Source organism: Oncorhynchus clarkii, chromosome 13 (genome assembly GCF_045791955.1).
Source record: "Oncorhynchus clarkii lewisi isolate Uvic-CL-2024 chromosome 13, UVic_Ocla_1.0, whole genome shotgun sequence".
Taxonomy (NCBI): Eukaryota; Metazoa; Chordata; class Actinopteri; order Salmoniformes; family Salmonidae; genus Oncorhynchus; species Oncorhynchus clarkii.
Window position 1 is genome coordinate 25893616 of NC_092159.1, and position 26025 is coordinate 25919640.

The following is a 26025-nucleotide window of genomic DNA, read 5'->3' on the forward strand; positions in this document are numbered from 1 at the left end:
ATGCATTTTGCCCTCACATTATGTCCCGTTTGATACCAAAACCCAATAGATTTTTATGCATTGGGTAATAAAATAGCTTCAGTATTGTTCATACGCATGTTTATGCATGCGGCTTATATCTCATGACAGGTGGCACAAGATTTACTTGGTGGGCTGACAGAGGAGTAGTGTGAGCATTCTAATTGGGTATATAGAACAATTCTGATTGGAAAAAAACCCTTTTCATAGTCAAATAAACCCATACTGTTTCTTGTACATTTTTATTTGAAATACGGTTCCTGAAACTGGTGGATTGCGTATCCAGGCCGGCACAGTAGCCTACAACTTGGGTTGGTTTAACATGGCCTGGCTCAGTAGTGTGAAAAGGGTGCTAGACATTTTAGCCCGACGCAGTTTGCTATTAATTGAATAAGTAAGATAAATGAGGTATTTCTCAGATGGTAACAGTGTCTCTCTAACCATTTGGTCGATCTTTCTCTACTAGGCTACAGTTCTTTGCGCTGTCACTGACAGCCATGCAGATTCATTGTTCCAAGCCCATTCAAAGGATGTGTCCCAAATGGAAACCTATGGGGTCCTGGTCAAAACGTAGTGCACTATAATGAGAATAAGCAGTGGTACCCATACCATCAATCACTGTGATTGCACCCTATCCCGGCCTGCACTTTGAGCCAACAACTGAGTGTGTATGTTTTTGTGGTACCTGCCTGGTAAAGTTTAAATGACCCTGAGGACTAGCTTTGGGGAAATGACTCTCTTTGAGGCCAGTCAGTGCTAATATAGAGCAGAATATATAACTACAGCTCAAGCAGACCAGTTAGAAGTGGAGCAGATCAATATCCAATGTCCTAAATGGCACCCGATTATGTTAAAAAGTGCACTACTTTTGACTGGAGCCCTAGTCAAAAGACAGGCACTAAATACAAGAATAGGGTGCCATTTGGGACATGGACATACAGTATGATCTTTATGAAAATGATCTTAAACCAGTTGGACCATTTACCAGAGATTCCCCGTCATGGAAAATGTGTCCTATCTTCACGAGGCATGCGACAATCGAAAGCATCTGGACTCATGTCATCACGTTTTATAAATCTTTGGGAGATAAATCTGTTTCTCATTTTACCCGTCTCTCTCTCCATAGCTCCATACACAACTTGATGACACCAAAATTATAATTATTCATTGGGAAATTGCTGAACCCATTGTCTGCACTAGCTTTCATCAAACATTTGATCAATATGTTGTGTTCTGACTATATACTCGTAGACAACATTATTGATGTGCCTGTCTGTTGAGATGCTGAAGTATTGCGAAGGCACGCAGACAGCGCTAGATCCGAATAGTCTGAATGGCGGTGAATTGCTGGGAATGCTGATCAGAGCTTTCTATTAACCTCCAATTCAAATTTAGGAAGTCAATCCAGCCACTTTTAAGTATTGTTTTGGGCTAATGACTGCAGGAGAGGCCAGATGTTTCACCCAACAACAGAACTGGTTAGAGGGGTTTCTGAAGTTTCAACTGAGCTGTAATAACTGTATTCAGGCTGTTAGCATATGACTGGGATGGGAACTATGACAATTTACACACTTCATCACTGGACCAATGATTGGTATCCCCAACTATGTGAATTTGCAAAGAAAACAAATTTCACGTTTATATGTTTTCAGAGAATAAGGATGTCATGACATTTTTACATGTTATTAGGCTTGAATCTACAATCACCATCTGTCCTTTTGGGGCCTTCAGGACCAGGGATAGAAACTTGGAACATGTCAGAGGAAGCATCTTAGGCACCACAGTTGCACAAAACTTCTTTATTACTGTGCCATACAAAATAGAGAGGATTCTCTTCACAGTCCACCTCACAGCGACTGCACAGAAATCAGTCAAAAAAAAAAAAAAAAAACTCCTGGGAGATTCCACAGCCGATACAAAAAACAAAGCAAAAATCAGGGGGTCCAACCCATCTCTAACCCAGAGTCCAATGTGTGTTCCCTGTCCAGTGACGTCATCGTGGGAACTACTTCTTGGCATAAGTGATCTTCATGGCGCATTGGGCCGTAATCCGGAAGCCCTGCAGTGCATCTTTGGCCACTCCCGCCTGGCCCTCGCTCTCAAACTCTACAAAGGAGATGTCGTGTTTGCCAGGGACGAGTCGCACCTCTTTGAAACCAGGGAATCTATGAGGAGAAAGAGAAATCATGGGTATATTGAGAGAGGTGAAATGTTCAGAAATCAGAAATGTAATGAATAGAGCTGACATGATCTCCCTTTTCTACATGGTAGATAAGCAGGTTTGTTCGACACAATGCATTTCTATCTCAACGTTCTGTAGTTTTGCACCCTCTTGAACAGAGCCCCAGTTGCCATTCCTCAAAATATCATATATCAAAGACTTCCCCACCTGGCAATGGTGAAGTCTGAATTATATAAAGCAGAGGTTCTGAAACTTTTACAGCTCGGAGACCAAAATGAGAAATTGACCGTCCTCCTGTGACCCAAATCGTCCTCCAACGACCCAAATTAAGAAGAAATAGTGTGTGATTATACGTGTATTCTCATAACTCACAACCTACCTCTCTCACATGCCCAAGGGCTCCTACCCATATTTTAAGAAACCCTGATATAAAGCAACTACTGTATATTTCACAAGTTCACGAGCCAGACTCAATAACAATTGCTGCCGAAGAATGAACGCAAATCAGGCATCTATGCGAGTTTACTCATTTGACAACAAGATCATTCAATACTCACTGATTGAACAGCATGGAGAGCATCATTTCATTCGTTTCCTCTGGCAGGTTATTAAGGAATAAAATGTAGTTGGGTGGATTGTCTGGAACCTAAAAGGACAAAGAAATCAGTCTGTGATTGTCACATAAAACCTTCCCATGGAACATTTTTGCAGCTTAGTCAATAAGCAGACCAGACTATCTGTAGCCCTCCAACAGTTAATCCAAACAGGGCGTATCAAAACAGTAAAAGGCTCCTTAAGTAGTGAGAGAAGAGATTTTTTGCAACAATACAAGTCACTTCAACATTGAGCTTATTAAGAGTCCATCATCACTAGTGATTTAGTCCGTCACACACAAGGGACGTTTGCTGAGTAAACACAACTCCATATACATCTCAAAATGGGGTTGAGTTGCGACGCGTGTCGGCGGAGTGTACCCCCTATTACAGTCGGTATCAGTGAAAAATGCATTCTTTACTGTGTAACTTGTACCTATGTTTCTCCTGTGTAACTACGTTATTTTGGGTGGTGCAAATCATATTTATTATTCTTTTTTTTAAACAGCATTTTACGCGACCGCCGCCCAGGGAGCCGTTGTTTGTCAACGGAGAAGGCGCAGCCACGTCACTGCACGGCTGATTCTTTTTGGGGGGGGGCAGGGGATGCATAGAATGTGATTTCTTATCAAAAACTATGGATTCCAACTCTATAACAAATCAGGACAAGCATTTAGCATTAAATCATTTATAGAAGTATCACGTGATAGCGCATGTTCGAAGTCACTAACTTCATATTCTATTGGAAAACAGTGGATTACACAGAGCAATCTGACAGACGTCACATAAAATTGTATCTTTTATCAAACACTGATAGATGGCAGCAGGAAAAGAACAGTTACACAGGACAAACAGTTTACTCAGCAAACTAGGTTATAATTCTTGATAGGGCTAGAAAGGCTTACCTGCATGGTTGTTGGAGCATTGTTTGTGTTGGCTGATCCCTGTTAATAGAAAGGATAAACAAGTTATGAAAATAGCGTTGGAGTACAATTTCTGACTACATTCAAAAGCGTACAGGGTGGCTATGTGCAATATGTTGACAAATACTCGTGCCCTATGGCAGGGGTAGGCAACGATATTCAGCCCCGGGACAAATTTTGTCAGAGCGGATGGTCGGGGGCCAGAGCATAATTATAATAATCTAAGTAGTGCCTTCTATTTGATTTTGCACTGTCTCTACGCACACTCACAGGACTCTACACACTCATTTTTATTTGACCTTTATTTAACTAGGCAAGTCAGTTGAGAACAAATTCTTATTTACAATGACGGCCTAGGAACAGGGGCAGAATGACAGATTTTTACCTTGTCAGCTGCTCGGGGATTCGATCTAGCAACCTTTCGGCTACTGGCTCTAACCAGTAGGCTACCTGCCGCCACTCATGCACCATGACACTCGGACACACACACTTCATTTGTTAACACATATAACACATACACACGTCTATACTGACACACGTACACACATATACGCTGCTGCTGCTCTGTTTATCATATATCCTGATGCCTAGTCACCTTACCCCTAAACACATCTACTACCTATTTCTCCAGTATCCCTGCACATTGTAAATATGGTATTGGAACTGACCCTGTAAATAGCTTACTTACTTTCCTGTGTTCATATTATTTCTGTTTTTGTTCTAACGTATGTTATTTTTAGTACTACATTGATCTTGATTACTGCATTGTTGGGTTAAGAGCTGGCAAGAAAGGCATTTCACTATACTTGTGCACATGACAATAAAACTTGAAAAATGTCATACATTGAGACACGATCACATACAGTCGAAGTCGGAAGTTTACATACACCTTAGACAAATCAGTTAGGATCACCACTTTATTTTAAGAATGTGAAATGTCAGAATAATAGTAGAGAGATTGATTTATTTCAGCTTCAATTTCTTTCATCACATTCCCAGTGGGTCAAAAGTTTAAATACAGCATTGCCTTTAAAATTGTTTAACTTGGGTCAAACGTGGCGGGTAGCCTTCCACAAGCTTACCACAATAAGTTGGGTGAATTTTGGCCCATTCCTCCTGACAGAGCTGGTGTAACTGAGTCAGGTTTGTAGACCTTCTTGCTCACACATGCTTTTTCAGTTCTGCCCACAATTTGTGTATAGGATTGAGGTCAGGACTTTATGATGGCCACTCCAATACCTTGACTTTGTTGTCCTTAAGCCATTTTGCCACAACTTTGGAAGTATGCTTGGGGTCATTGTCCATTTGTAAGAACCATTTGTGACCAAGCTTTAACTTCCTGACTGATGTCTTGATGTTGCTTCAATATATATCCACATATTTTTCCTCCCTTATGATGCCATCTATTTTGTGAAGTGCACCAGTCCCTCCTGCAGCAAAGCACCCCCACAACATGATGCTGCCACCCCTGTGCTTCACGGTTGGGATGGTGTTCTTCAGCTTGCAAGCCGCCCCCTTTTTCCTCCAAACATAACGATGGTCATTATGGCCAAACAGTTCTATTTTTGTTCCATCAGACCAGAGGACATTTCTCCAAAAAGTACAATCTTTGTCCCCATATGCAGTTGCAAACTGTAGTCTGTCTTTTTTTAATGGTGGTTTTGGAGCAGTGGCTTCTTCCTTGCCGAGCAGCCTTTCAGGTTATGTCGATATAGGACTTGTTTTACTGTGGATATAGATACTTTTGTACCTGTTCCCTCCAGCATCTTCACAAGGTCCTTTGCTGTTGTTCTGGGATTGATTTGCACTTTTTGTACCAAAGTACGTTCATCTCTAGGAGACAGAACGAGTCTCCTTTCTGAGCGGAATGACGGCTGTGTAGTCCCATGATGTTAATACTTGCATACTATTGTTTGTACAGATGAACGTGGTACCTTCAGGCGATTGGAAATTGCTCCCTAAGGATGAACCAGACTTGTGGAGATCTTCAATTTATTTTCTGAGGCTAATTTCTTTTGATTTTCCCATGATGTCAAGCAAAAAGGCACTGAGTTTGAAGGTAGGCCTTGAAATACATCCACAGGCACACCTCAAAATATGTCAATTAGCCTATCAGAAGCTTCTAAAGCCATGACATCATTTTCTTGAGTTTTCCAAGCTGTTTAAAGGCACAGTCAAAGTGTATTTAAACTTCTGACTAGAGGTCGACCGATTAATCGGAATGGCCGATTAATTAGGGCCGATTTCAAGTTTTCATAACAATCAGAAATCGGTATTTTTTTTTATTTTTATTTAATCTTTATTTAACTAGGCAAGTCTGTTAAGAACACATTCTTATTTTCAATGACGGCCTAGGAACGGTGGGTTAACTGCCTCGTTCAGGGGCAGAAAGACAGATTTCCACCTTGTCGGCTCGGGGGATCCAATCTTGCAACCTTAGTTAACTAGTCCAACGCAATAACGACCTGCCGCTCTCTCGTTGCACTCCACAAGGAGACTGCCTGTTACGCAAATGCAGTAAGCTAAGGTAAGCTGCTAGCTAGCATTAAACTTATCTTATAAAAAACAATCAATCATAATCACTAGTTAACGACACATGGTTGATGATATTACTAGATATTATCTAGCGTGTCCTGCGTTGCATATAATCTGACTGAGCATATAAACATACAAGTATCTAAGTATCTGACTGAGCGTTGGTAGGCAGAAGCAGGCGCGTAAACATTCATTAAAACAGCACTTTCATGCGTTTTGCCAGCAGCTCTTCGTTGTGCGTCAAGCATTGCGCTGTTTATGACTTCCAACCTATCAACTCCCGAGATGAGGCTGGTTTGACCGAAGTGAAATGGCTAGCTAGTTAGCGGGGTGCGCGCTAATAGCGTTTCAAACGTCACTCGCTCTGAGACTTGGGGTGGTTGTTTCCCTTGCTCTGCGTGGGTAACGCTGCTTCGATGTGGTGGCTGTTGTCGTTGTGTTGTTGGTTCGAGCCCAGGGAGGAGCGAGGAGAGGGACGGTAGCTATACTGCTACACTGGCAATACTAAAGTGCCCATAAGAACATCCAATAGTCAAAGGTTAATGAAATACAAATGGTATAGAGGGAAATAGTCCTATAATAACTACAACCTAAAACTTCTTACCTGGGAATATTGAAGACTCATGTTAAAAGGAACCACCAGCTTTCATATGTTCTCATGTTCTGAGCAAGGAACTGAACCGTTAGCTTTCTTACATAGCACATATTGCACTTTTACTTTCTTCTCCAACACTTTGTTTTGCATTATTTAAACCAAATTGAACATGTTTCATTATCTACTTGAGGCTAAATTGATTTTATTGATGTATTATATTAAGTTAAAATAAGCGTTATTTCAGTATTGTTGTAATTGTCATTATTACAAACAATTTTTTTTACTTTGATTTATTATTATTATTTATTTTTTTAACCATCGGCTATCGGCTATTTTGGTCCTCCAATAATCGGTATCGGCGTTAAAATCATAATCGGGCGACTTCACCCACGAATTGTGAAACAGTGAATTATAAGCGAAATAATCTTTGTTTCATGACTCCCACCTAAGTGTATGTACATTTCCGAATTCAACTGTAGGTCTCTTGGGAACATATTTCCTAAATTAAACGAATTTTAGCTGAATTCCTGGTGATTCTACAGTCTTTTTTACCCAAACAAATGGGGCCAAAAAAAGCCAGCAGTTGAGCAGGTTGCCGACCCCTGCCCTATAGGCTCTGGTCAAAAAGATTCACTATAATATATGGTATAGAGAATAGGATGCCATTTGGGACGCAGTCATATAGCCTATGTGCCGATGCTGGCACTAAGACAGTGCTCAATGAGAAAACAGGAAATCACTCATCCAGAGGCGGCACTCCTAGTGGTTGGGGACTTTAATGCAGGGAAACTTAAATCCATTTTACCTCATTTCTACCAGCATGTTAAATGGGCAATCAAATGAAGAAATAAAAAATAAAAAAATAAAAATAAACTCAAGACCACTTTTACTCCACACAGAGAGATGCATACAAATCTCTCCCTCGCCCTCCATTTGGCAAATCTGACCATAATTCTATCCTCCTGAATCCTGCTTACAAGCAAAAACTAAAGCAGGAAGTACCAGTGACTCGGTCAATAAAAAAAGTGGTCAGATGAAGCAGATGCTAAGCTACAGGACTGTTTTGCTAGCACAGATTGGAATATGTTCCGGGATTCTTCCGATGGTATTGAACAGTACACCACATTAGTCACTGGCTTCATCAATAAGTGCATCGACGACGTCATCCCCACAGTGACTGTAGCATACATACCCCAACCAGAAGCCATGGATTACAGGCAACATCCGCACTGAGCTAAAGAGTAGAGCTGACGCTTTCAAGGAGCAGGACTCTAACCCGGTAGTTTAAAAGTAATCCCACTATGCCCTACGACGAACCATCAACCAGACAAAGCGTCAATACAGGACTAAGAATTAATCATACTACACCGGCTCTGACGCTCATCGGATGTGGCAGGGCTTGCAAACTATTACAGACTACAAAGGGAAGCACAGCCGAGAGCTGCCCAGTGACACAAGCCTACCAGACGAGCTAAATGACTTCTATGCTCGCTTCGAGGCAAGCAACACTGAAACATGCATGAGAGCATCAGCTGTTCTGGACAACTGTGTGATCACGCTCACCGTAGCCGATGTGAGTAAGACCTTTAAACAGGTCAACATTCATCTGGCTGCAAGGCTGGATTACCAGGACGTGTACTCTGGGCATGCGCTGACCAACTGGCAAGTGTCTTCATTGACATTTTCAACCTGTCCCTGACTGAGTCTTTAATATCAACATGTTTCAAGCAGACCACCGTAGTCCCAGTGCCCAAGAACACTAAGGTAACCTGCCTAAATGACTACAGACCCGTAGCACTTACGTCTGTAGCCATGAAGTGCTTTGAAAGGCTGGTCATGGCTCACATCAACACCATTATCCCTGAAACCCTACACCCACTCCAATTTGTATATCGCCCCAACAGATCCACAGAAGATGCACTCTCTATTGCACTCCACACTACCCTTTCACACCAGGACAAAAGGAACACCTATGTGAGAATGCTATTCACTGACTACAGCTCAGCGTTCAACACCAGTGCCCTTAAAGCTAAGAAACCTGGGCCTACAAAGCTAAGAAACCTGGGACTAAACACCTCCCTCTGCAACTGGATCCTGGACATCCTGACAGGCCGCCCACAGGTGGTAAGGGTAGGTAACAAAACATCCGCCACACTGATCCTCAACATGGGGGCCCACCAAGGGTGCGTGCTTAGTCCCCTCCTGTAGCCCAGGTTCATTCATGTGTGCATGGCCAGGCACAACTCCAACGTTAACACAACAGTAGTAGGCCTGATCACAGACAACGATGAGACAGCCTATAGGGAGGAGGTCAGAGACCTGGCTGTGTGGTGCCAGGAAAACAATCTCTCCCTCAACGTGATCAAGACAAAGGAGATAATTGTGGACTACAGGAAAAGGAGGACCGAGCACGCCCCCATTCTCATCGACAGGGCTGTAGTGGAGCAGGTTGAGAGCTTCAAGATCCTTGGTGTCCACATCACCAACAAACTATCATGGTCCAAACACACCAAGACAGTCGTGAAGAGGGCACGACAAAACCTATTCCCCCTCAGGAGACTGAAAAGATTTGTCATGGGTCCTCAGATCCTCAAAAGGTTCTACAGCTGCACCACTACCACTACAGCTGTTCTCTCTGCTACAGCACGGCAAGCTGTACTGGAGCGCCAAGTCTAGGTCCAAAAGGCTTCTTAACAGCTTCTACCCAAAGGCATAAGACTCCTGAACATTTAATCAAATGGTTACACAGACTATTTGCATTGCCCCCTCTTTTATGCTGCTGCTACTCTCTGTTCATTATCTATGCATAGTCACTTTAAAAACGCTACCTTCATATTACCTCAATTACCTCACCTAACTGATACCCTCGCACATTACCCTGTACCGGTACCCCCTGTATATAGCCTCGCTACTGTTATTTTACTACTTTAATTATTTGTTACTTTTATTTTTCACTTAACATTTACTTGTCTTAAAACTGCATTGTTGGTTAAAAGGCTTGAAAGTAAGCATTTCACTGCAAGGTCTACACCTATTATATTCGGCGTATGTGACAAATAACATTTGAAAATGTGATTTGATATACTATACTAGTCTCACCAGTGCTGGTTTCTTGGCCACGTTGGCCACTTGATCTTGAGCCTTCTTCTTCCTGTCCTTCTTCTTGTCCTTGTCCCCAAATGTGCCTCTGATTTTGGAGATCACCTCAGAGTCTGTCTTAGCATACTGAATGCGCTGAAAATAAGAGACAAGTACAATAAGATTTTTGCTTAGCACAGACCTGGGTCGTATTCACTAGAAAACAAATGGTAGAAAACAGAACGAAAAGCTGAGGAACTGCCTGAACTTGTCCACTAAGAAACTCCCCATTTTCACAGCAAAAAGTTTAGCTGCTACGGTGCAAAAAGTTTTGCTCATATATGGTAATGAATACCACCCTGTACTACTCCCATTTGTGAAACTAAGTAGTAACTTACCATGGGCTTATTGTAGAAAGGAAAACCTTGAAGTTGACGCAGTGCGTTCGTAGCCGAGGCAAGCTCTTTGAACACCACAAACGCCTGCCCTCTCATCTTCATGGTTTTCATGGCAACAATATCCATGACTTGCCCAAACTGAGAGAACAGGGCATAGAGTGACCGCTTCAGCTCTAGAAGGCAACAACAAAAAATGTTACTTAACTGTTGTTACTTATAGACAATTGACACTGACAAAGGAATATATGTAAACTTACTACAGCTCCAATACAAGAGGATAAATAGCTATCTATTCCTGAAGGAACGCTGTAGCTAGAGACATGATCTTGGAACAAAGTTGCACTGTGATTCTTACCATCCTTCTTGATCTTATCATTTACATTATTGATGTAAATGGTGTGGTTTGGTCGAATATCCATGATTAACAACTTTCCCCTGGCGCTCTTTCACCTGGAACAACAAAACAAAAACATAGCCACATTAGCTGGGCACTATTTTTTTTAAACAAAATGAACAAATAAAGAAATAAATGAAAAACAAGCGGGGTACTTTAGCTTGCTAGCTACCTTTAGCTACTACTGGCTAGCTAGTACAATGAATGAAGCGGTGAGGCACGCTAACTAGCATTAGCTAGCTATTTAACATTTCTAGTAAGCTTGATCACCTCGAACTGATAGCTGGTGCCGCTGACCAGACAAATGTACAGATTAAACAGATCTATATGTGTGCAAACAGAGCATTTCCTGAGCCCTGATTGCAGATAAACTGACTTGAGACTGTGAAAACACTCACCTCTCTCTACACACTTTCAAGAAAACACAGGAAGTAAATGTGTGCGCGCTGGTTCATGGTTCTTCTTCGGTTAATCAACAGTTCTCTACCGCCACCGTCTGTACAGGAGTGTAACTATTTTCCCCACGAATGTAATTTGTCCTCACCGAGTACCCGTATCAGCTTTGTGATTTACTATCGTATGACACTTTGTGTGTTTGATTCTTTTTTCTGTGACGGTAATGTTAGCAGGCTAATATAAAGTGCACGCTCAAGTCTCAGGGAGGCGCATAAAGTAGCTAGCCCTCTTCTTTTGAAAGTAAACTTGGCTCTGTGTGTAACCGGTCGGGTGGTACAAAGGAAATTGGAAACAGACTCAAGATACCGAATCGCGCTTAGCCAGCTGGTTTTGGGTGCTAGCCACATTTATTTGTACTTCTCACGATTGGGTTGTTCCTTTCAAGGATACCTGGATCTAGTAGCAGGTGACGCCGACAAAACAGGGATGTGCAATGGCATCCGTGCGGGTGGCTGTCCGGCTCAGGCCTATGAACAGACGGTAAGTAAAGAAAAAAAACATGCTAAACAAAAACGGCCAAATGATGCTATTGTTACTGGTTATATTGTTTCCTTTGAAGAGAGGCGCCCGGCTGGACACTGGCTCACTGTGATACATTGTAACCATTTCGAACGTCTACCAGTTTAACACATTCTAATTAGAATGCTCATGTTGCAGTAACACTGCGTATTATATTTTGTCATAACAAGCACTGACGTTGCCACAACGGGGTCTTCCAAAATTTAGAGGGAGACAACATTTGGGATTTAAATGCCAACCCCACTCAAAGGAGCACGGGCCCACCACACACCCCATTGCTAATCTACCAATAAGAACGCCTGGAGGTTGGCACAAACACACATTATTTTATGTAGCAGACAGCTGGCAAGGTGACTGGTGAACAGGTTAACCAACAAAACAAACACGAAGAATAGGAACTAGAGCTACCATGGCTGTGCTGTGTCCGGTATTGGGAGTTAGTATTAGCAGCCACCCAGGGATTATGGGATACCTTAATCATTTTCTGATCTCTATCAAGAATTGCATGGCATTTTTTTTAAATCACAAACTATTTCCTACAGTAAATAGGATGCATACATAGCTGCACGATAGAAGACAACCACCCTGCCACTTACTCTACACCTCTATGCTGGGGTGGAAGGTAGCCTAGTGGTTAGAGCGTTGGGCCAGTAACCGAAAGGTTGACGATCAAAATCCCCAAGCTGATAATGAAAAATCTGTCGTTCTGCCCCTGAACAAGGCAGTTAACCCACTGTTCCTAAGCCGTCGTTGTAAATAAGAATTTGTTCTTGCCTAGTTAAATAAAATACAAATGTTAAATGTAGATGTGTGAAATATTATGTACAGATTCCAAATAAGATCCACTAATGAACCTGTGGGGAAAAACAAGGAAGGATTCTGAAGGAAGTGACCTTTGACACTTTTTTATACCAATTGGCCTAGAGTATAACCTGATCCAGTTGGCATTGTGTTAATGGTAATCTGTTAGGCACCAGAAAGTACGGTTTTATTTCGTTACAGTATGTCAAACTGGAAAGGCCACTAATAATAAAAGCTTGAACTGAATACTTCCACAGAGAGACTAGGAATAGTCATACCAAGAGATGTTTCCTCCAGACTTTTAGTGATCAATTAAGCAAATCGGAACTAAGAGGATTCAGTTGGCATTCTTCCCGACCCCAGACGGCATACACTAGCCCGATCTTAGAGAGAATGTAGTCTTCTGATTAATTAATCACAGTAAATGTATGTTGTCTTTTGTTGCTAATGTAACTGGTACCTTTCTTGTTGGTCCAATTTGTGAATCACAAAGTACTGCATTTTGGTAATCATTTTTTTTTTACTCTGATGCTCCTTCATTGGTTCACTGTCTCTGTTGCATCCTGGTTTGGCTCAAAGGAAGGTGAAGGTTAGTTGTTTGGAGGTATTAACCTGTTTTATGTTTTGATTTTTACAGGGAGAAGGACTTGACTGCCAAAAACATAATTGAAATGAAAGGGGACAAGACCACCATTACAAACTTGAAGGTCATTTTAAGTTTTAAACAGCATTTCTATTGCAATAATAATCAAGCGTTGTCCGGGTGAGGGTTTGACCGGGGTTGCCATTGTAAATAAGACTTTGTTCTTAACTGACTTGCCTAGTTAAATACAATTTCACTCCACTTTGTCGTTACAGTATATTTCATCCTATTTTGTTGTATTTAATTAGATACCAGATGGCATTACCGGGGATTCGATGAGGGAGAGTAAAAAGACCTTCACCTATGACTTCTCCTATGACTCCGCCGACAGTAAAAGCAACACCTTTATCTCTCAGGAAAAGGTAAATGTCATATTTCAGTCGGAAAATGTTATCTGGACTAACACTTTCTGTTTAAAAAAAATGTTCAAATGTTTTTTGGTTGTTGTCCAAATCAGATTATAGTCAAAGCAGCTTACATTTGCCTCTGTTCAGCGGTCATTTACATTTTTTTAGTTGTAGGATATTTTGTTATGGATGGAAGTTCATTGAGTCAAAACAGTTGGCTAATGTTCTGATAGTCTAGTCTACATGTTGACTCCCAATGTTGACATAAGATATGACTTACTGTTGCGCAACCTTTAAAAAAAAATCATAATATTGCATCATACAGGGGTCAAAGTAGATGTAATTTCTTACTGGTACAGTACCTTATCACATACACACTTTTTGGGAGGCTGAAACAGAATTGCTTTAGAATCCCCGTTAAGATCTCTGTGGGCCTAAAAGTACAGATTTGTTGTTTCATTTGAATGTATTGCATTTTTAATGTGGCATTAACATAAACAGTCATGACGCTTTCATCTGATTATCAAACAATTAGAGGACAATGCTCCTGCAAGCCTGGCTATTTGCGCACGTTCCTCCACTATAAAATAATTCCTGAATGCGTACTGTGTGCACCCGCCATTTGATGAATGGAAGGAGACATCAGTAACAAAACACCAAGAGGTGTAATGAATGACATTCAGTGATTTTGTTTTTGATTAGGCTTACACTTGTAACCTGAATTGATGCGTCCACTGTCCACGTGCATCTTCAAATCAAATGTTATTTGTCACATACACATGATTAGCAGATGTTAATGCGAGTGTAGCGAAATGCTTGTGCTTCTAGTTCCGACAATGCAGTAATAACCAACAAGTAATCTAGCTAACAATTCCAAAACTACTACCTTATAGACACAAGTGTAAGGGGATAAAGAATATGTACATAAAGATATATGAATGAGTGATGGTACAGAGCGGCATAGGCAAGATACAGTAGATGGTATTGAGTGCAGTATATGCATATGAGATGAGTATGTAAACAAAGTGGCATAGTTAAAGTGGCTAGTGATACATGTATTACATAAAGATGCAGTAGATGATATAGAGTACAGTATATACATATGAGATGAATAATGTAGGGTATGTAACATTATATTAGGTAGCATTGTTTAAAGTGGCTAGTGATATATTTTACATCATTTCCCATCAATTCCCATTATTAAAGTGGCTGGAGTTGAGTCAGTGTGTTGGCAGCAGCCACTCAATGTTAGTGGTGGCTGTTTAACAGTCTGATGGCCTTGAGATAGAAGCTGTTTTTCAGTCTCTCGGTCCCAGCTTTGATGCGCCTGTACTGACCTCGCCTTCTGGATGATAGCGGGGTGAGCAGGCAGTGGCTCAGGTGGTTGTTGTCCTTGATGATCTTTATGGCCTTCCTGTGACATCGGGTCACAGCCACTCACCTCTGCCTTTGCAAAATGTGTTATCGCCAAACCACATCGCATTTTGAAGCGTATTTCACACAATTGCCAACTTTTCATGTGGATGACATGCGGTAATGATAAATAATTTTTTTGAGGTCTACAGTTTTCTTGGAATCTTTGTTTTAATTATTGTGATATGTTCAACCGGTACAGCGTACCCCCACTATTTATTTTGACGGTTCTCTGTCCTGGACCTTACCGGCTTACTTTCACCCCTGGCATCATGTCAGTGCAGTTTCAATAGTAACACAGCCTATGAGCTAATTGTTATAAATGTGTTTTAAAACTATGCATACATGAATTCCATATTTTTGACTTTGTACTGTATTGGCTAGATTATTTCTTTCACTGACTGCTTACAGTGAGATCTGTTTGAGGTAGTTAGATCTGGGGCCTGTTCAGAAGGTCGCAACTTTACAGAACATTCAGATCTAAATGTACTGTTTGGAACAAATGAGTGCCTGTCATTGTGAATTGTATCAGCTACATTACATTCCAATTTGCCAAAGCTCTGAACATTTCACCTTATTGAGCAAGCCCATGTTTGCCCTCTTTCTTTGCAGGTGTTCAAAGACTTGGGCTCAGATGTTCTCAAGGCTGCGTTCCAAGGCTACAATGCCTGCATCTTTGCCTATGGCCAGACCGGCTCGGGGAAGTCCTACACCATGATGGGAAATCCAGTGAGACAAATATTCCCTTTCTTGGCCTGTGGTCATAAAACATATCGGAGTAGGAGCGCTGATCTAGGATCAGGTCTCCCTTGTCTATATAATCTTGTTCATAATTATCCTACTCTGAGACGCTTTATGAATACAGGCCCAAATCAAAGACTGGGCTGTGTTCAGCAGTTCACAATGTTGTGGAATGATTAAATGTACAGTACCAGTCAAAAGTTTGGACACGCCTACTCATTCCAGGGTTTTTCTTTATTTTTGTACTATTTTCTACGTTGTAGAATAATAGTGAAGACATTACAACAATGAAATAACACATATGGAATCATGTAGTAACCAAAAAAGGGTTAAAAAAATCAATGTATTTTATATTTGAGATTGTTCAAAGTAGCCACTTTTGGCATTCTCTCAACCAGCTTCATGAGGTAGTTACCTGGAATGCATTTCAATGAATAGGTGTGCCTTGTTAATTTGTGTAATTTCTTTCCTTAATGCATTTGAGCCAATTAGTTGTGTTGTGACAAGGTAGGGGTGGTATACAAAAGACAGCCCTATTTGGTAAATGACGATGTCCATATTATGAGAAGAACAGCTCAAATAAGCAAAGAGAAACGACAGTCCATTTAAGACATGAAGGTCAGTCAATCTGGACAATTTCAAGAACTTTGAAAGTTTCTTCAAGTGCAGTCGCAAAAACCATCAAGCGCTACGATGAAACTGGCTCTCATGTGGACCGCCACAGGAAAATAATCCTCAGAGTTACATCTGCTGCAGAGGATAAGTTCATTAGAGTTAACTGCACCTCAGGTTGCAGCCCAAATAAATGCTTCAGAGTTCAGGTAACAGACATCTACATCAACTGTTCAGCGGAGACCGTCTGAATCAGGCCTTCATGGTCAAATTGCTGCAAAGAAACCACTACTAAAAGCACACCAATAATAAGAAGAGACTTGCTTGGGCCAAGAAACACGAGCAATAGACATTTAGATCGGTGGAAATCTGTCCTTTGGTCTGAGTCCAAATTTGAGATGTTTTTTGTTCCAACTGCCATGTCTTTGTGAGACACAGAGTAGGTGAACTGATGATCTCAGCATGTGTGGTTCCCACCGTGAAGCATGGAGGAGGTGTGGGGGTGCTTTGCTTGTAACACTGTTGGTGATTGGTTTAGAATTCAAGGCACACTTAACTAGCAGAGCTACCACAGCATTCTGCAGCGAAGAAAAACCCTTGAATGAGTAGGTGTGTCCAAACCTTTGACTGGAACTGTATAACGTACAACAATCATGCCTCTCTGACATGGAGATAAGGAATCAGGTCTACTCTGTTCATGACATTTCTGGAACTTTCCACAGCATTTGCCTACTCAACAGAGCTGTTGTTTTTATTATCAGACTATTGGGACTTCAATCAGTCGTGGAGACCCTAAGCAAATATCACAGTGACGAAGCAGGGCTCTGACAGTCCTGTTTAGGGGAAGTCTAGGGGAAAGTGATTAGGGGAAAGTGCAAGTCAAAGTTCAGTGTCAGTTTTATCTGCGGCCTCTTGTATTGGATTGTTTTGGAGAAAGACTAAAGCCAAACATGTGACATATTTAGAGTTTTCCCTGTAATGAGTCATTTTAAGATCTATTCTGTAACATATCAACAGGTTTCCTCAATCCAGTCCTCCACTGAACAGGGTCAATTATTGTCAGGTTTAACGTCAAATTATCGTCTGCGATTGATTAAGTGTTTGATCTATGGATTTATTTTTCATCAGGGAGATGCTGGTCTCATTCCACGGATATGTGAGGGTCTGTTCAGCCGGATTGCTGGGATGACTCGTTGGGATGAGGCCTCCTTCCGCACCGAGGTCAGGTAAGAGAACTCTGTCCATTGTCATTCTCTGGAATAACAAAAAAAACTAAAACAAAAACGTTTTTATTTAACCAGGAAGGCCAGTTGAGAACAAGTTCTCATTTACAACTGCGACCTGGCCAAGATAAAGCAAAGCAGTGCGACACAAACAACAACACAGAGTTACACATAAACAAACGTACAGTCAATAACACAGTAGAAAAAAAGTATATGTGCGTTGTGTGTAAATGTAGGGAGGTCGGCAATAAATAGGCCATAGAGGAGAAATAATAAAAATGTAGCATTAACACTGGAGTGGTAGATGTGCAAGTAGAGATACTGGGGTGCAAAAGAGCAAGAAGATAAATGACATGGGGATGAGGGGGATGAGGTAGTTGGGTGTGCTATTTACAGATTGGCTGCGTACAGATACAGTGATCGGTAAGCTGCTCTGACAGCTGATGCTTAAAGTTAGAGAGGGAGATATGTCTCCAGCTTCAATTAAGAAGCTTAAAGGAATAATCCACTCAAAAACAGTACTTTTGGTATTTGTTGCATTAGTCCACTGTTGATACTGTGACAAAATGTTGTGCATGTCAGCAATAAAGTTTTCAAGATTTATATAATTTTCCAAACACACATTTTCACAGCCGGCGTGATGCGTTTTGCATCATATGATGCACTGACTGTATTTCTACCTGTTTGAACGGCAATAAGTCCAATACACATGAATTACCCTGGGAATCGATAGATTATTGCTCAGAGATGCACTAAAAAGATATAACATAAAAAATTGGATAATCTTTCCTTTTTAATGGTGGCTCAATGATCCTTTTTTAAAATGTAATAAAAAGTGATTGCACATGATCAGTAGACAATCCAGCAATTCGTACCTCATCCAAGAGATGACAAAAAGGGTCCCTTAATAATAATTGGTAGATATCATCAGGCTAAACTTGACCTCTGAATGACCTCTTTATATCCTCTCAATGTCATCAGCTACCTGGAGATCTACAATGAACGTGTCAGGGACCTGCTCAGGAGGAAGTCCACCCAAACCTACAACCTGAGGGTGAGGGAGCACCCAAAAGATGGACCCTACGTGGAAGGTAAGACAACAATATGCTTTTTAGATCATAATGAATGAGATTATAGGCGCATAAGGGACCTAATTTGGTATTTTCTCCATTCTGAGACCGATCCCACACCTGTCCTGTAAGGCAGAATGGTGGCTCCTAAGCTCATTATAACAGTGGATATCGCTCTGTATTATAAACTCAAATGTTAATCCAATCTGACCCCAGATCTGTCCAAGCACCTGGTGCAGAACTACCACGACGTGGAGGAGCTGATGGAGGCGGGCAACATCAACCGTACCACTGCCGCCACGGGCATGAACGACACCAGCAGCCGCTCGCACGCCATCTTCACCATCAACTTTACCCAGGTGGGCTGCTAGGCAAGCTAATGCTACAGCTACCGCTAGGCTAGCTAGCTATGGTACTGCTACTCCAGGAATGCTCAACTCCAGTATACAAAGGCCGCAGTGTAGTAGTCCTTGTTTATTAGTTAGGGACTGATTCAGTTACCAAGTGAGTGGACTCCTAGCCAATCAATGACATTGATTGAGAGAAATAAAAAGTAGCGGGACTGTGGCTTTGGAAGACTGTATGCTGCATTATATGCTGTATGTTAACCCTTAAAGGGGTTGCCACTAATAGCATCTGTGATGGCCATTATCCATATTAGGAAAAATTAGATACATACAGTGTTGATTGCACCCACAGTTTAAGTGCAAAGTTTCGACTCAAAGTTCTTCATCAAACTTAACAATATTAGCCTTTCAGCCTCTTTGAAATCCTTCAGGGTTTTTACGTGTTTTCTCCCTCCTCTCCAGGCTAAGTTTGATGCGGAGATGCCCTGCGAGACGATCAGTAAAATCCACCTGGTGGACTTGGCGGGCAGCGAGAGAGCGGACGCCACCGGTGCCACTGGAGTCCGGCTCAAGGAGGGCGGCAACATCAACAAGTCACTGGTCACCCTGGGCAATGTCATCTCCGCTTTAGGTGGGTAACTGTTATACCAACTGTTATATCATTGAGACAGCAGATATGAAGACGAATTCGTTGAAGTCTCATAATATTATTTTTTTGTATGGAATGAAACCCATTATCTGGCAATGTCTTTTAGCTTGAATATGCAGGCCACAATAATACATTTTCCCCTTTACAATATTTGAACCACAGCAGTGTTCCAATGTCTGTTGATTTTCCCATTGATCAGACCTGGATTCAAATACTACTGAAATCTTTCAAATACTCTTGAGTGTTTGCTCTAGCCTGCCTGAAGTGCCAATTATTTTTCTTATTGATTGATTGATCTGAAATCTTTTCCTTGTCTTGGTCCAGCGGACCTGAGCCAGGACGGAGTGAACACCAACCTGAAGAAGAAGCAGGTGTTTGTGCCTTACAGAGACTCTGTGCTAACGTGGCTCCTCAAGGACAGCCTCGGAGGCAACTCCAAGACCATCATGATCGCTAGTAAGTCCTTAATAATGGAAAATGTCTTGCATTTAATCAAATGTTTCCAATCCTTCCCTTGAAAAGCCCCAAATACACCGGACTAGGAACCCTGGTTTTTACCTGTCTACTTCAGTATATATGGGAAACCCTGGATTGTCATTAATTGATATAATAACCATCATATGGAAGTAAACCTGGGAGTCATGCGATGACATGGTGTGTGGTTCTCCCACTACAACTCAGGAAACCATGCAGTTTATTAGGCTACAAATGAAATAAGTTATGATGGACTTCAAAGCGTGGTGAAAGTGCACAGTATGAGCTTGATGCTCCTTCCAAATGAATGTTGAAGGGTCTGATTCTGGTGACATGATCCATGCTCGACTGCCGTTTGACAATTAAAAATATTTTCGCTCTTATCCATAATAATCACATGCTATTTTTGACTAGAGCGCACGTGCCAAGACCAGAGAAGGCACATTTGCTATTTAACACCACAGGTTTTGTGACAAAACTGTCCGTAGATTTGAAAATGCGATGGAAAGTCTAAGTTTTAGGAAAAAAAATGTTGGTGCATGAAAACTTAAGCGAAAAAGTGAAATTTGTGTGCACTACGTCATCACGCACTGATTTAAAAAAAAATCTGCAACAAGTCCGTTTGGTGGAAACACACCACTGGTGTGAAAATATGCTAATTTTCTTTGAAAATGTTTGAATATTCTCATTAAAATCTGTTGCCAATTGGATGGAAACCTACAGTCAACATGGTTCTTACATGGCATTGTACAATATGTTTTCAGTGTGTTTTCAACTCACTAAAATTACGAAGTTAATTTAACTGATTTAACTCTGGCACTCCAAGAATGTGCAGAACCATTTGTGTTTTGGCTCTCCAGCTCAGGGTAAAATGGATGATGGGGACGGTTACCTAGAGATCTTCAGCCATAAAACAATAGGGGCCCCAATTTTTTTACAATTTTACCACAGCAGGAATCATGAATGTGCTTTGCAGACATTGTTGGGTTCCTAGTCCAGTATACTTGGTGCTAGAATTTGTGAACATGGCTTTCTAAACCCTTGTTAAGGCTGACTTTATGTATATGAGGCTTAAGTGTGGTGAGTGGCCATAAATTAAATATCTGTGATATGTTTACAGTCAAAGATGTAGCATTAGAAACACTGCAAATGTAGAAGTGTTTTGTAGTACGACAAAGGTTTCAAAGATGTTTTGCTCTCATTTGCTCCAGCCATTTCACCTGCTGACGTCAACTACGGCGAGACGCTGAGCACTCTGCGCTACGCCAACCGTGCCAAGAACATCATCAACAAGCCCACGATCAATGAGGACTGCAACGTCAAGCTCATCCGAGAGCTCAGGGCCGAAATTGCCCGACTGAAGGCCCTTCTGGTCCAGGGAAACCAGGTGGGGATTTGTCACACTGACATTTTTGTTTTTGCCCTAGCACTACACACCTGATTCAAATCAACAACTCCTCGTCAGGCTTTGATGATTTGAATCAGGTGTGTAGTGCTAGGGCAAAAACAAAAACCCCAGGACCAGGTTTGAGGACCACTGGTTTAGGGCATTGGAACTCAACTATCCTGTCCACTACAACATTTTCTCTTTTATTTATTTATTTATTTATTTAAAAAAACAAAACCGCTCTACAATACACTGCCTTACAAGTTATGTAAAAAAAAAACTGTGATAGTACACACATGGGTATAGCAAAAATGCGTTTTGTTAACTTATGAGCACTTTTTTATAATGCATAACTAGTACATTATGTTTTATTCAAATGTAACATGTCCACCTTTCCAGCTGCTGGCCTATGACCTTGTGTTTTTAAATGTCCCATCTTATCTAACTAGGTCACACTGACTTAGGGAGTATTGATGTGTGATTCAATAATGTATTGATTGTTGGTTTGTTTTCATCCTTCTCAGATTGCACTTCTTGACTCACCCACCGCTCTGAGCATGGAGGAGAAACTACACCAGAACGAAGCCCGAGTAAGGCCATGTGGATGGTTCTTTTACGAGTAAAAATGAACACGATTACCCAAAATAAGCTATTTATACTTTGGAAGTGCAGTGTTCTATTCTTCGAATCCATAAACAAACAAGTCAAGCGTTACAGCAAGTTAATAATGTGACCTCATCTTTGATATTCATTTTTGCACTTTCTGTCATAGGTGTTGGAGCTAACCAAGGAGTGGACTAACAAGTGGAATGAAACTCAGAACATTCTCAAGGTGAGTAGGTATATATTTGTATAAAATGTCAAATGTAGTTTAGTTCACAGAAGCACTCTGGTTATATGCATTTTTATATTCTAGTCAGCTGTGAAATTTAATTGACCTAAGTCAGAATCATCAATCAATTCCTAATGACTGACAATTGATCTCGTCTTTACAGGAAGAAACCCTTGCCCTGAGGAAAGAGGGAATCGGTGTCGTCCTCGATTCGGAGTTGCCTCATCTAATTGGTATCGACGATGACCTCCTAAGTACTGGCATCATCCTCTACCATCTAAAGGTTATTCATTTGACTCTTTAGTTATTTTTACACTTAGTGTTGTTTTTTCTCAGATTGCTTCACATAAGTTCATTTGTCCTCCTATTAAACTTAAATAGAAGGTACATGGACCTTCTATCGCTTTCATTTGTTTTTCTAGGAGGGCAGGACGAATGTTGGTCGAGACGACGCGTCGACTGTTCAGGACATTGGTGAGTGGCCTCTGTTACATACTCTATCCGCTGTCGTACTTTGCTACAAATCACGACAAAGAAACAATTGATAATGCTAATACACACACACACACTGTCTTTCCCTCTCATACTCTCTCTTCCCTAGTTCTCCATGGGCTGGACCTAGAGAGTGAACACTGCATGTTTGCGAACCAGACCGGCACCGTCACACTGGTTCCACTCAATGGGGCCCAGTGCTCCGTGAATGGAGTGCAAGTGACAGAAGCCTCCCCACTAAACCAAGGTATACGCTTTTGGTGGCATGTTATTTTGACTGTCTTGATTTTCCATCTGTAGATGCTCTACAGATGGTCATAGGCTACTATCAACAAACTGTTGATAAGCAACTGCTTTTTACGGTTACGGTTAGAGTTAGGTTTAGAATAAGGGTGTGGCATATCAAGAAGCTGATTAAATAGCATGATCATTACAAAGGTGCACCTTGTGCTGAGGACAATAAAAGGCCACTCTAAAATGTGCAGTGTTGTCACACAATACCACAGATGTTTTGAGGGAGCGTGTAATTGGCATGCTGACTGCAGGAATGTCTATCAGAGCAGTTGCCAGAGAATTTAATATTGATTTCTCTACCATAAGCCACCTACAACGTTATTTTAGAGAATTTGGCGGTACGTCTAGCCGGCCTCACAACCGCAGACCACGTGTATGGTGTCGGATTGCTGATGTCAACGTTGTGATGGAGTGCCCCGGGGCGGGGTTATGGTATGAACAACCGACACAATTGCATTTTATCGATGGCAATTTTAATGCACAGAGATACCGTGATGAGATCCTGAGGCCCATTGTCATGCCATTCATCCGCCACCATAACCTCATGTTTCAGCATGATAATGCCCGGCCCAATGTCGCAAGGATCTCTACACAATTCCTGGAAGCTGAAAATGACCCAGTTCTTCCATGGGCTGCATACTCACCAGACATGTCACCCTTTGAGCATATTTGGGATGCTTTGGATCGACATGTATGACAGCGTGTTCCAGTTCCTGCCAGCCAACACAATGATTGTTCTGTGAATGCCCAATCAGTAGTAAAACCCACCCATGTGCATTTCCCTTCCTATGTATTTTTTTCCCCCTTATTATCTTTATTCCATGTTTATCGTTCTATTGTGTTTGAAAGGTGCTGTTATCCTTCTGGGGAGAACCAACATGTTCCGTTTCAACCACCCTAAAGAAGCAGCTAAACTAAGGGAAAAGAGGAAGGTAACACCAAAGGCTCTATGCCTCTCGAAGGCCTTTTATAGAAGCTTATTAGTGGCGGTATTATTAATTTGTTATTATTATGTGTGGATGACCTATGGGTTTAAATCAAGTAAGTCATGACTCGTATAGCTTATTATGTAGCCAAGCATTTCGCTGCACCGGCGATAACATCTGTGTACGTGATCAATAAACTTTGATTTGAAGTAACCATCTAGTGGAAGGGCACGTTTACTGTAAGCGTTGTAGGATGCAGGCGACTTGACCAATGAGTCATTATGAGGTCAATGATCATGTTGAACTTAGTGTTGGTAATTTTTTCCAGAGTGGACTGCTCTCTTCCTTTAGTCTGTCCATGACCGATCTCAACAAATCATGTGAGAACCTCTCCACAGTAATGCTCTACAACCCAGGGTGAGTGTATGTATCACCTAATCCCAGATCGGCCCCTAGCCCCTACTGTCTATGCACTTGTGGAGATCTGAGAGGATTGGATAGGTGTAGGCAATATGGCGAAAACTCCACCTAGCCTATCAGAGGGCAAGGATGAAGCTATTCCCATATTGCTTATGCTATCTATTCCTCTCAGATCTCCAGAAGTGCATGGGGAGTAGGCAGTAGGGCTGGTTTGGGATTAGTCAAATGTATGCTCCAGGGCATGAATGATTCTCCCAAACTCCCTCTGCGCAGTTCCCCTTGCCTTCTCAGGAGTTCGTAAGCGCTCCTTTTCCTCCATTCGCTTCAGTCCGTTGCTGCTCACCCGCGTGACCACAGACTGAAGCAGTGGATTGGTTGTAAAAATACAACAACAAACAATTGGGCTGAAATACAATGTTACAGTGCCCAGTCAAATACATCAGTGTTCTGGTAGTTTATGTGTAGATCAAAGTGGAAATGGGGAAAATATTTACTTTGGAATGGAGGAGGTCTGTAACATTGCAATTGCTGTGACTCAAGCCAAAATCATGTGAGCTGGTCATGCTGCACGTCACAAATGCCACATCACTCAAACTGTATGGCCTTCATTGATTCTATTACTAACTCTCCAAATCTGAGCCAGAGATGAATTTTGCTTGTACAGAACCGCTAAGCAATACGTTTGTTTTGTTGTTGTACAGCACCCCTTGTGGAGGATGCAACTAGTCTTCATTTACATTTTGTACAGTACAACAAGTGATGCCATAGCACTTACTCCTATTTAGACCTAAACCTGATTTTTTTTTTTTTATTCTTTTTTTTTTTTTTACAAAACAAAACCTAGTATCACCAACTAGGTATCTACTAGGTAGATATGCACGCACAGACAAAACCCCCCGATTATTAATAGGTCCAGAGCAACCATGGATATTCTGAGGAATACACAGCCCGTATTTAGTGAACGTTGGTAATGGTTATGGCTGTGTTGTTTTAACTCTCTTTGTGTGATTATTGCTCTTCATTGAGTCTCTAATTTTATAAGTACAGTAACTAATGCATCTCTGACCCCTCCCTCGGCAGTCTCTTCACTGAAAAGGGGCCTATCTATCTCAGGTAGACCCAACCAGAGTGTTCAATGTTCACTGCTTTGTTTTAACAGTGCTTGTGAAACATCATTTTCACTTTGTCCCGCCACCACCATGTTTGAACATAAGCCGTCATCGTCTCGTCTTGGTTTTTATTATGATTTTGCACGTCGCCTCGCTTGCTTCAATCACTGTTTTCACACAAAATGATGACATCAAGCTTTGACATCCATTGCCTTGTATGAAGCTCTTCAGTCATTCCATGTGCCAATTGCAGCCTTCATTTCTGTTATCGTGCTGTCTCGTTGAGTAATACTGGTGTGTGTGTGTGTGTGTCCAGTCTGTGTCATTGTTATTAAGCCAGCTAAATGATAATGGTGTACTTGCCTAGGTTGGAATTTGAGAGACAGCAACGGGAAGAGCTGGAGAAGCTGGAACACAAAAGGTGCGAGGGGAGACGCACACACACATGCTCATATTTTGACTACATAAGGCCAATAATGCTTACTCACTAGTCACCTGTAATGCACCACGTTGTAGGAATGGTGTGCTTTAAAAGCAAATATGCTGACCTCACA

General features: G+C 41.5%; 2 protein-coding genes across 11 annotated transcripts in view; one reads left to right on the forward strand and one right to left on the reverse strand.

Moving 5' to 3' along the window:
- Nucleotides 1–257: 257 nt before the first annotated feature.
- LOC139424720 (U2 small nuclear ribonucleoprotein B''-like) lies at nt 258–12305 on the reverse strand. Of its 4 annotated transcripts, none has more exons than XM_071176813.1 (7): nt 11115–11274; nt 10678–10772; nt 10323–10495; nt 9946–10080; nt 3699–3737; nt 2758–2846; nt 258–2183 (listed from the first exon to the last, which is right to left on the reverse strand). In XM_071176813.1, the coding sequence occupies exons 2-7, from the start codon at nt 10739–10741 to the stop codon at nt 2024–2026; spliced, it is 660 nt and encodes a 219-aa protein (XP_071032914.1). In that variant the 5' UTR covers nt 10742–10772; nt 11115–11274; the 3' UTR covers nt 258–2023. The 4 variants fall into 4 exon arrangements, with proteins under 4 accessions (XP_071032914.1, XP_071032917.1, XP_071032916.1 ...); XM_071176816.1 differs by lacking the exon at nt 11115–11274 and adding an exon at nt 12288–12305 and having other exon boundaries at nt 1889–2183; XM_071176815.1 differs by lacking the exon at nt 11115–11274 and adding an exon at nt 11563–11668 and having other exon boundaries at nt 1889–2183.
- The window catches only part of LOC139424719 (kinesin-like protein KIF16B), a 29316-nt gene continuing 14725 nt past the window's right edge, over nt 11435–26025 (forward strand). For 5 of the 7 annotated variants that reach the window (XM_071176808.1, XM_071176809.1, XM_071176805.1 and 2 more), the window contains exons 1-19: nt 11435–11652; nt 13130–13199; nt 13384–13497; nt 15508–15624; nt 17377–17474; nt 18453–18562; nt 18758–18900; nt 19351–19519; nt 19862–19993; nt 21223–21398; nt 21923–21988; nt 22171–22230; nt 22394–22513; nt 22653–22704; nt 22832–22969; nt 23866–23948; nt 24271–24359; nt 25443–25475; nt 25839–25892. In XM_071176808.1, the coding sequence (XP_071032909.1) occupies nt 11606–11652; nt 13130–13199; nt 13384–13497; nt 15508–15624; nt 17377–17474; nt 18453–18562; nt 18758–18900; nt 19351–19519; nt 19862–19993; nt 21223–21398; nt 21923–21988; nt 22171–22230; nt 22394–22513; nt 22653–22704; nt 22832–22969; nt 23866–23948; nt 24271–24359; nt 25443–25475; nt 25839–25892 (1871 nt within the window). In that variant the 5' untranslated portion in view covers nt 11435–11605. The remainder of the gene's footprint in view (nt 11653–13129; nt 13200–13383; nt 13498–15507; nt 15625–17376; nt 17475–18452; nt 18563–18757; nt 18901–19350; nt 19520–19861; nt 19994–21222; nt 21399–21922; nt 21989–22170; nt 22231–22393; nt 22514–22652; nt 22705–22831; nt 22970–23865; nt 23949–24270; nt 24360–25442; nt 25476–25838; nt 25893–26025) is intronic. The other 2 variants (XM_071176812.1, XM_071176807.1) reach the window with 1 other exon arrangement.

Bases quoted from the DNA above. Each gene is read 5' to 3' on its own strand.
- LOC139424720 (XM_071176813.1), bottom strand. From the start codon at position 10,741: ATGGATATTCGACCAAACCACACCATTTACATCAATAATGTAAATGAT. The intron at 10,496-10,677 runs GTAAGAATCACA...GTTGCCTTCTAG, and splicing joins TGATAAGATCAAGAAGGATG to AGCTGAAGCGGTCACTCTAT. The intron at 2,847-3,698 runs GTAAGCCTTTCT...TTGTCCTTTTAG, and splicing joins ATGCTCCAACAACCATGCAG to GTTCCAGACAATCCACCCAA.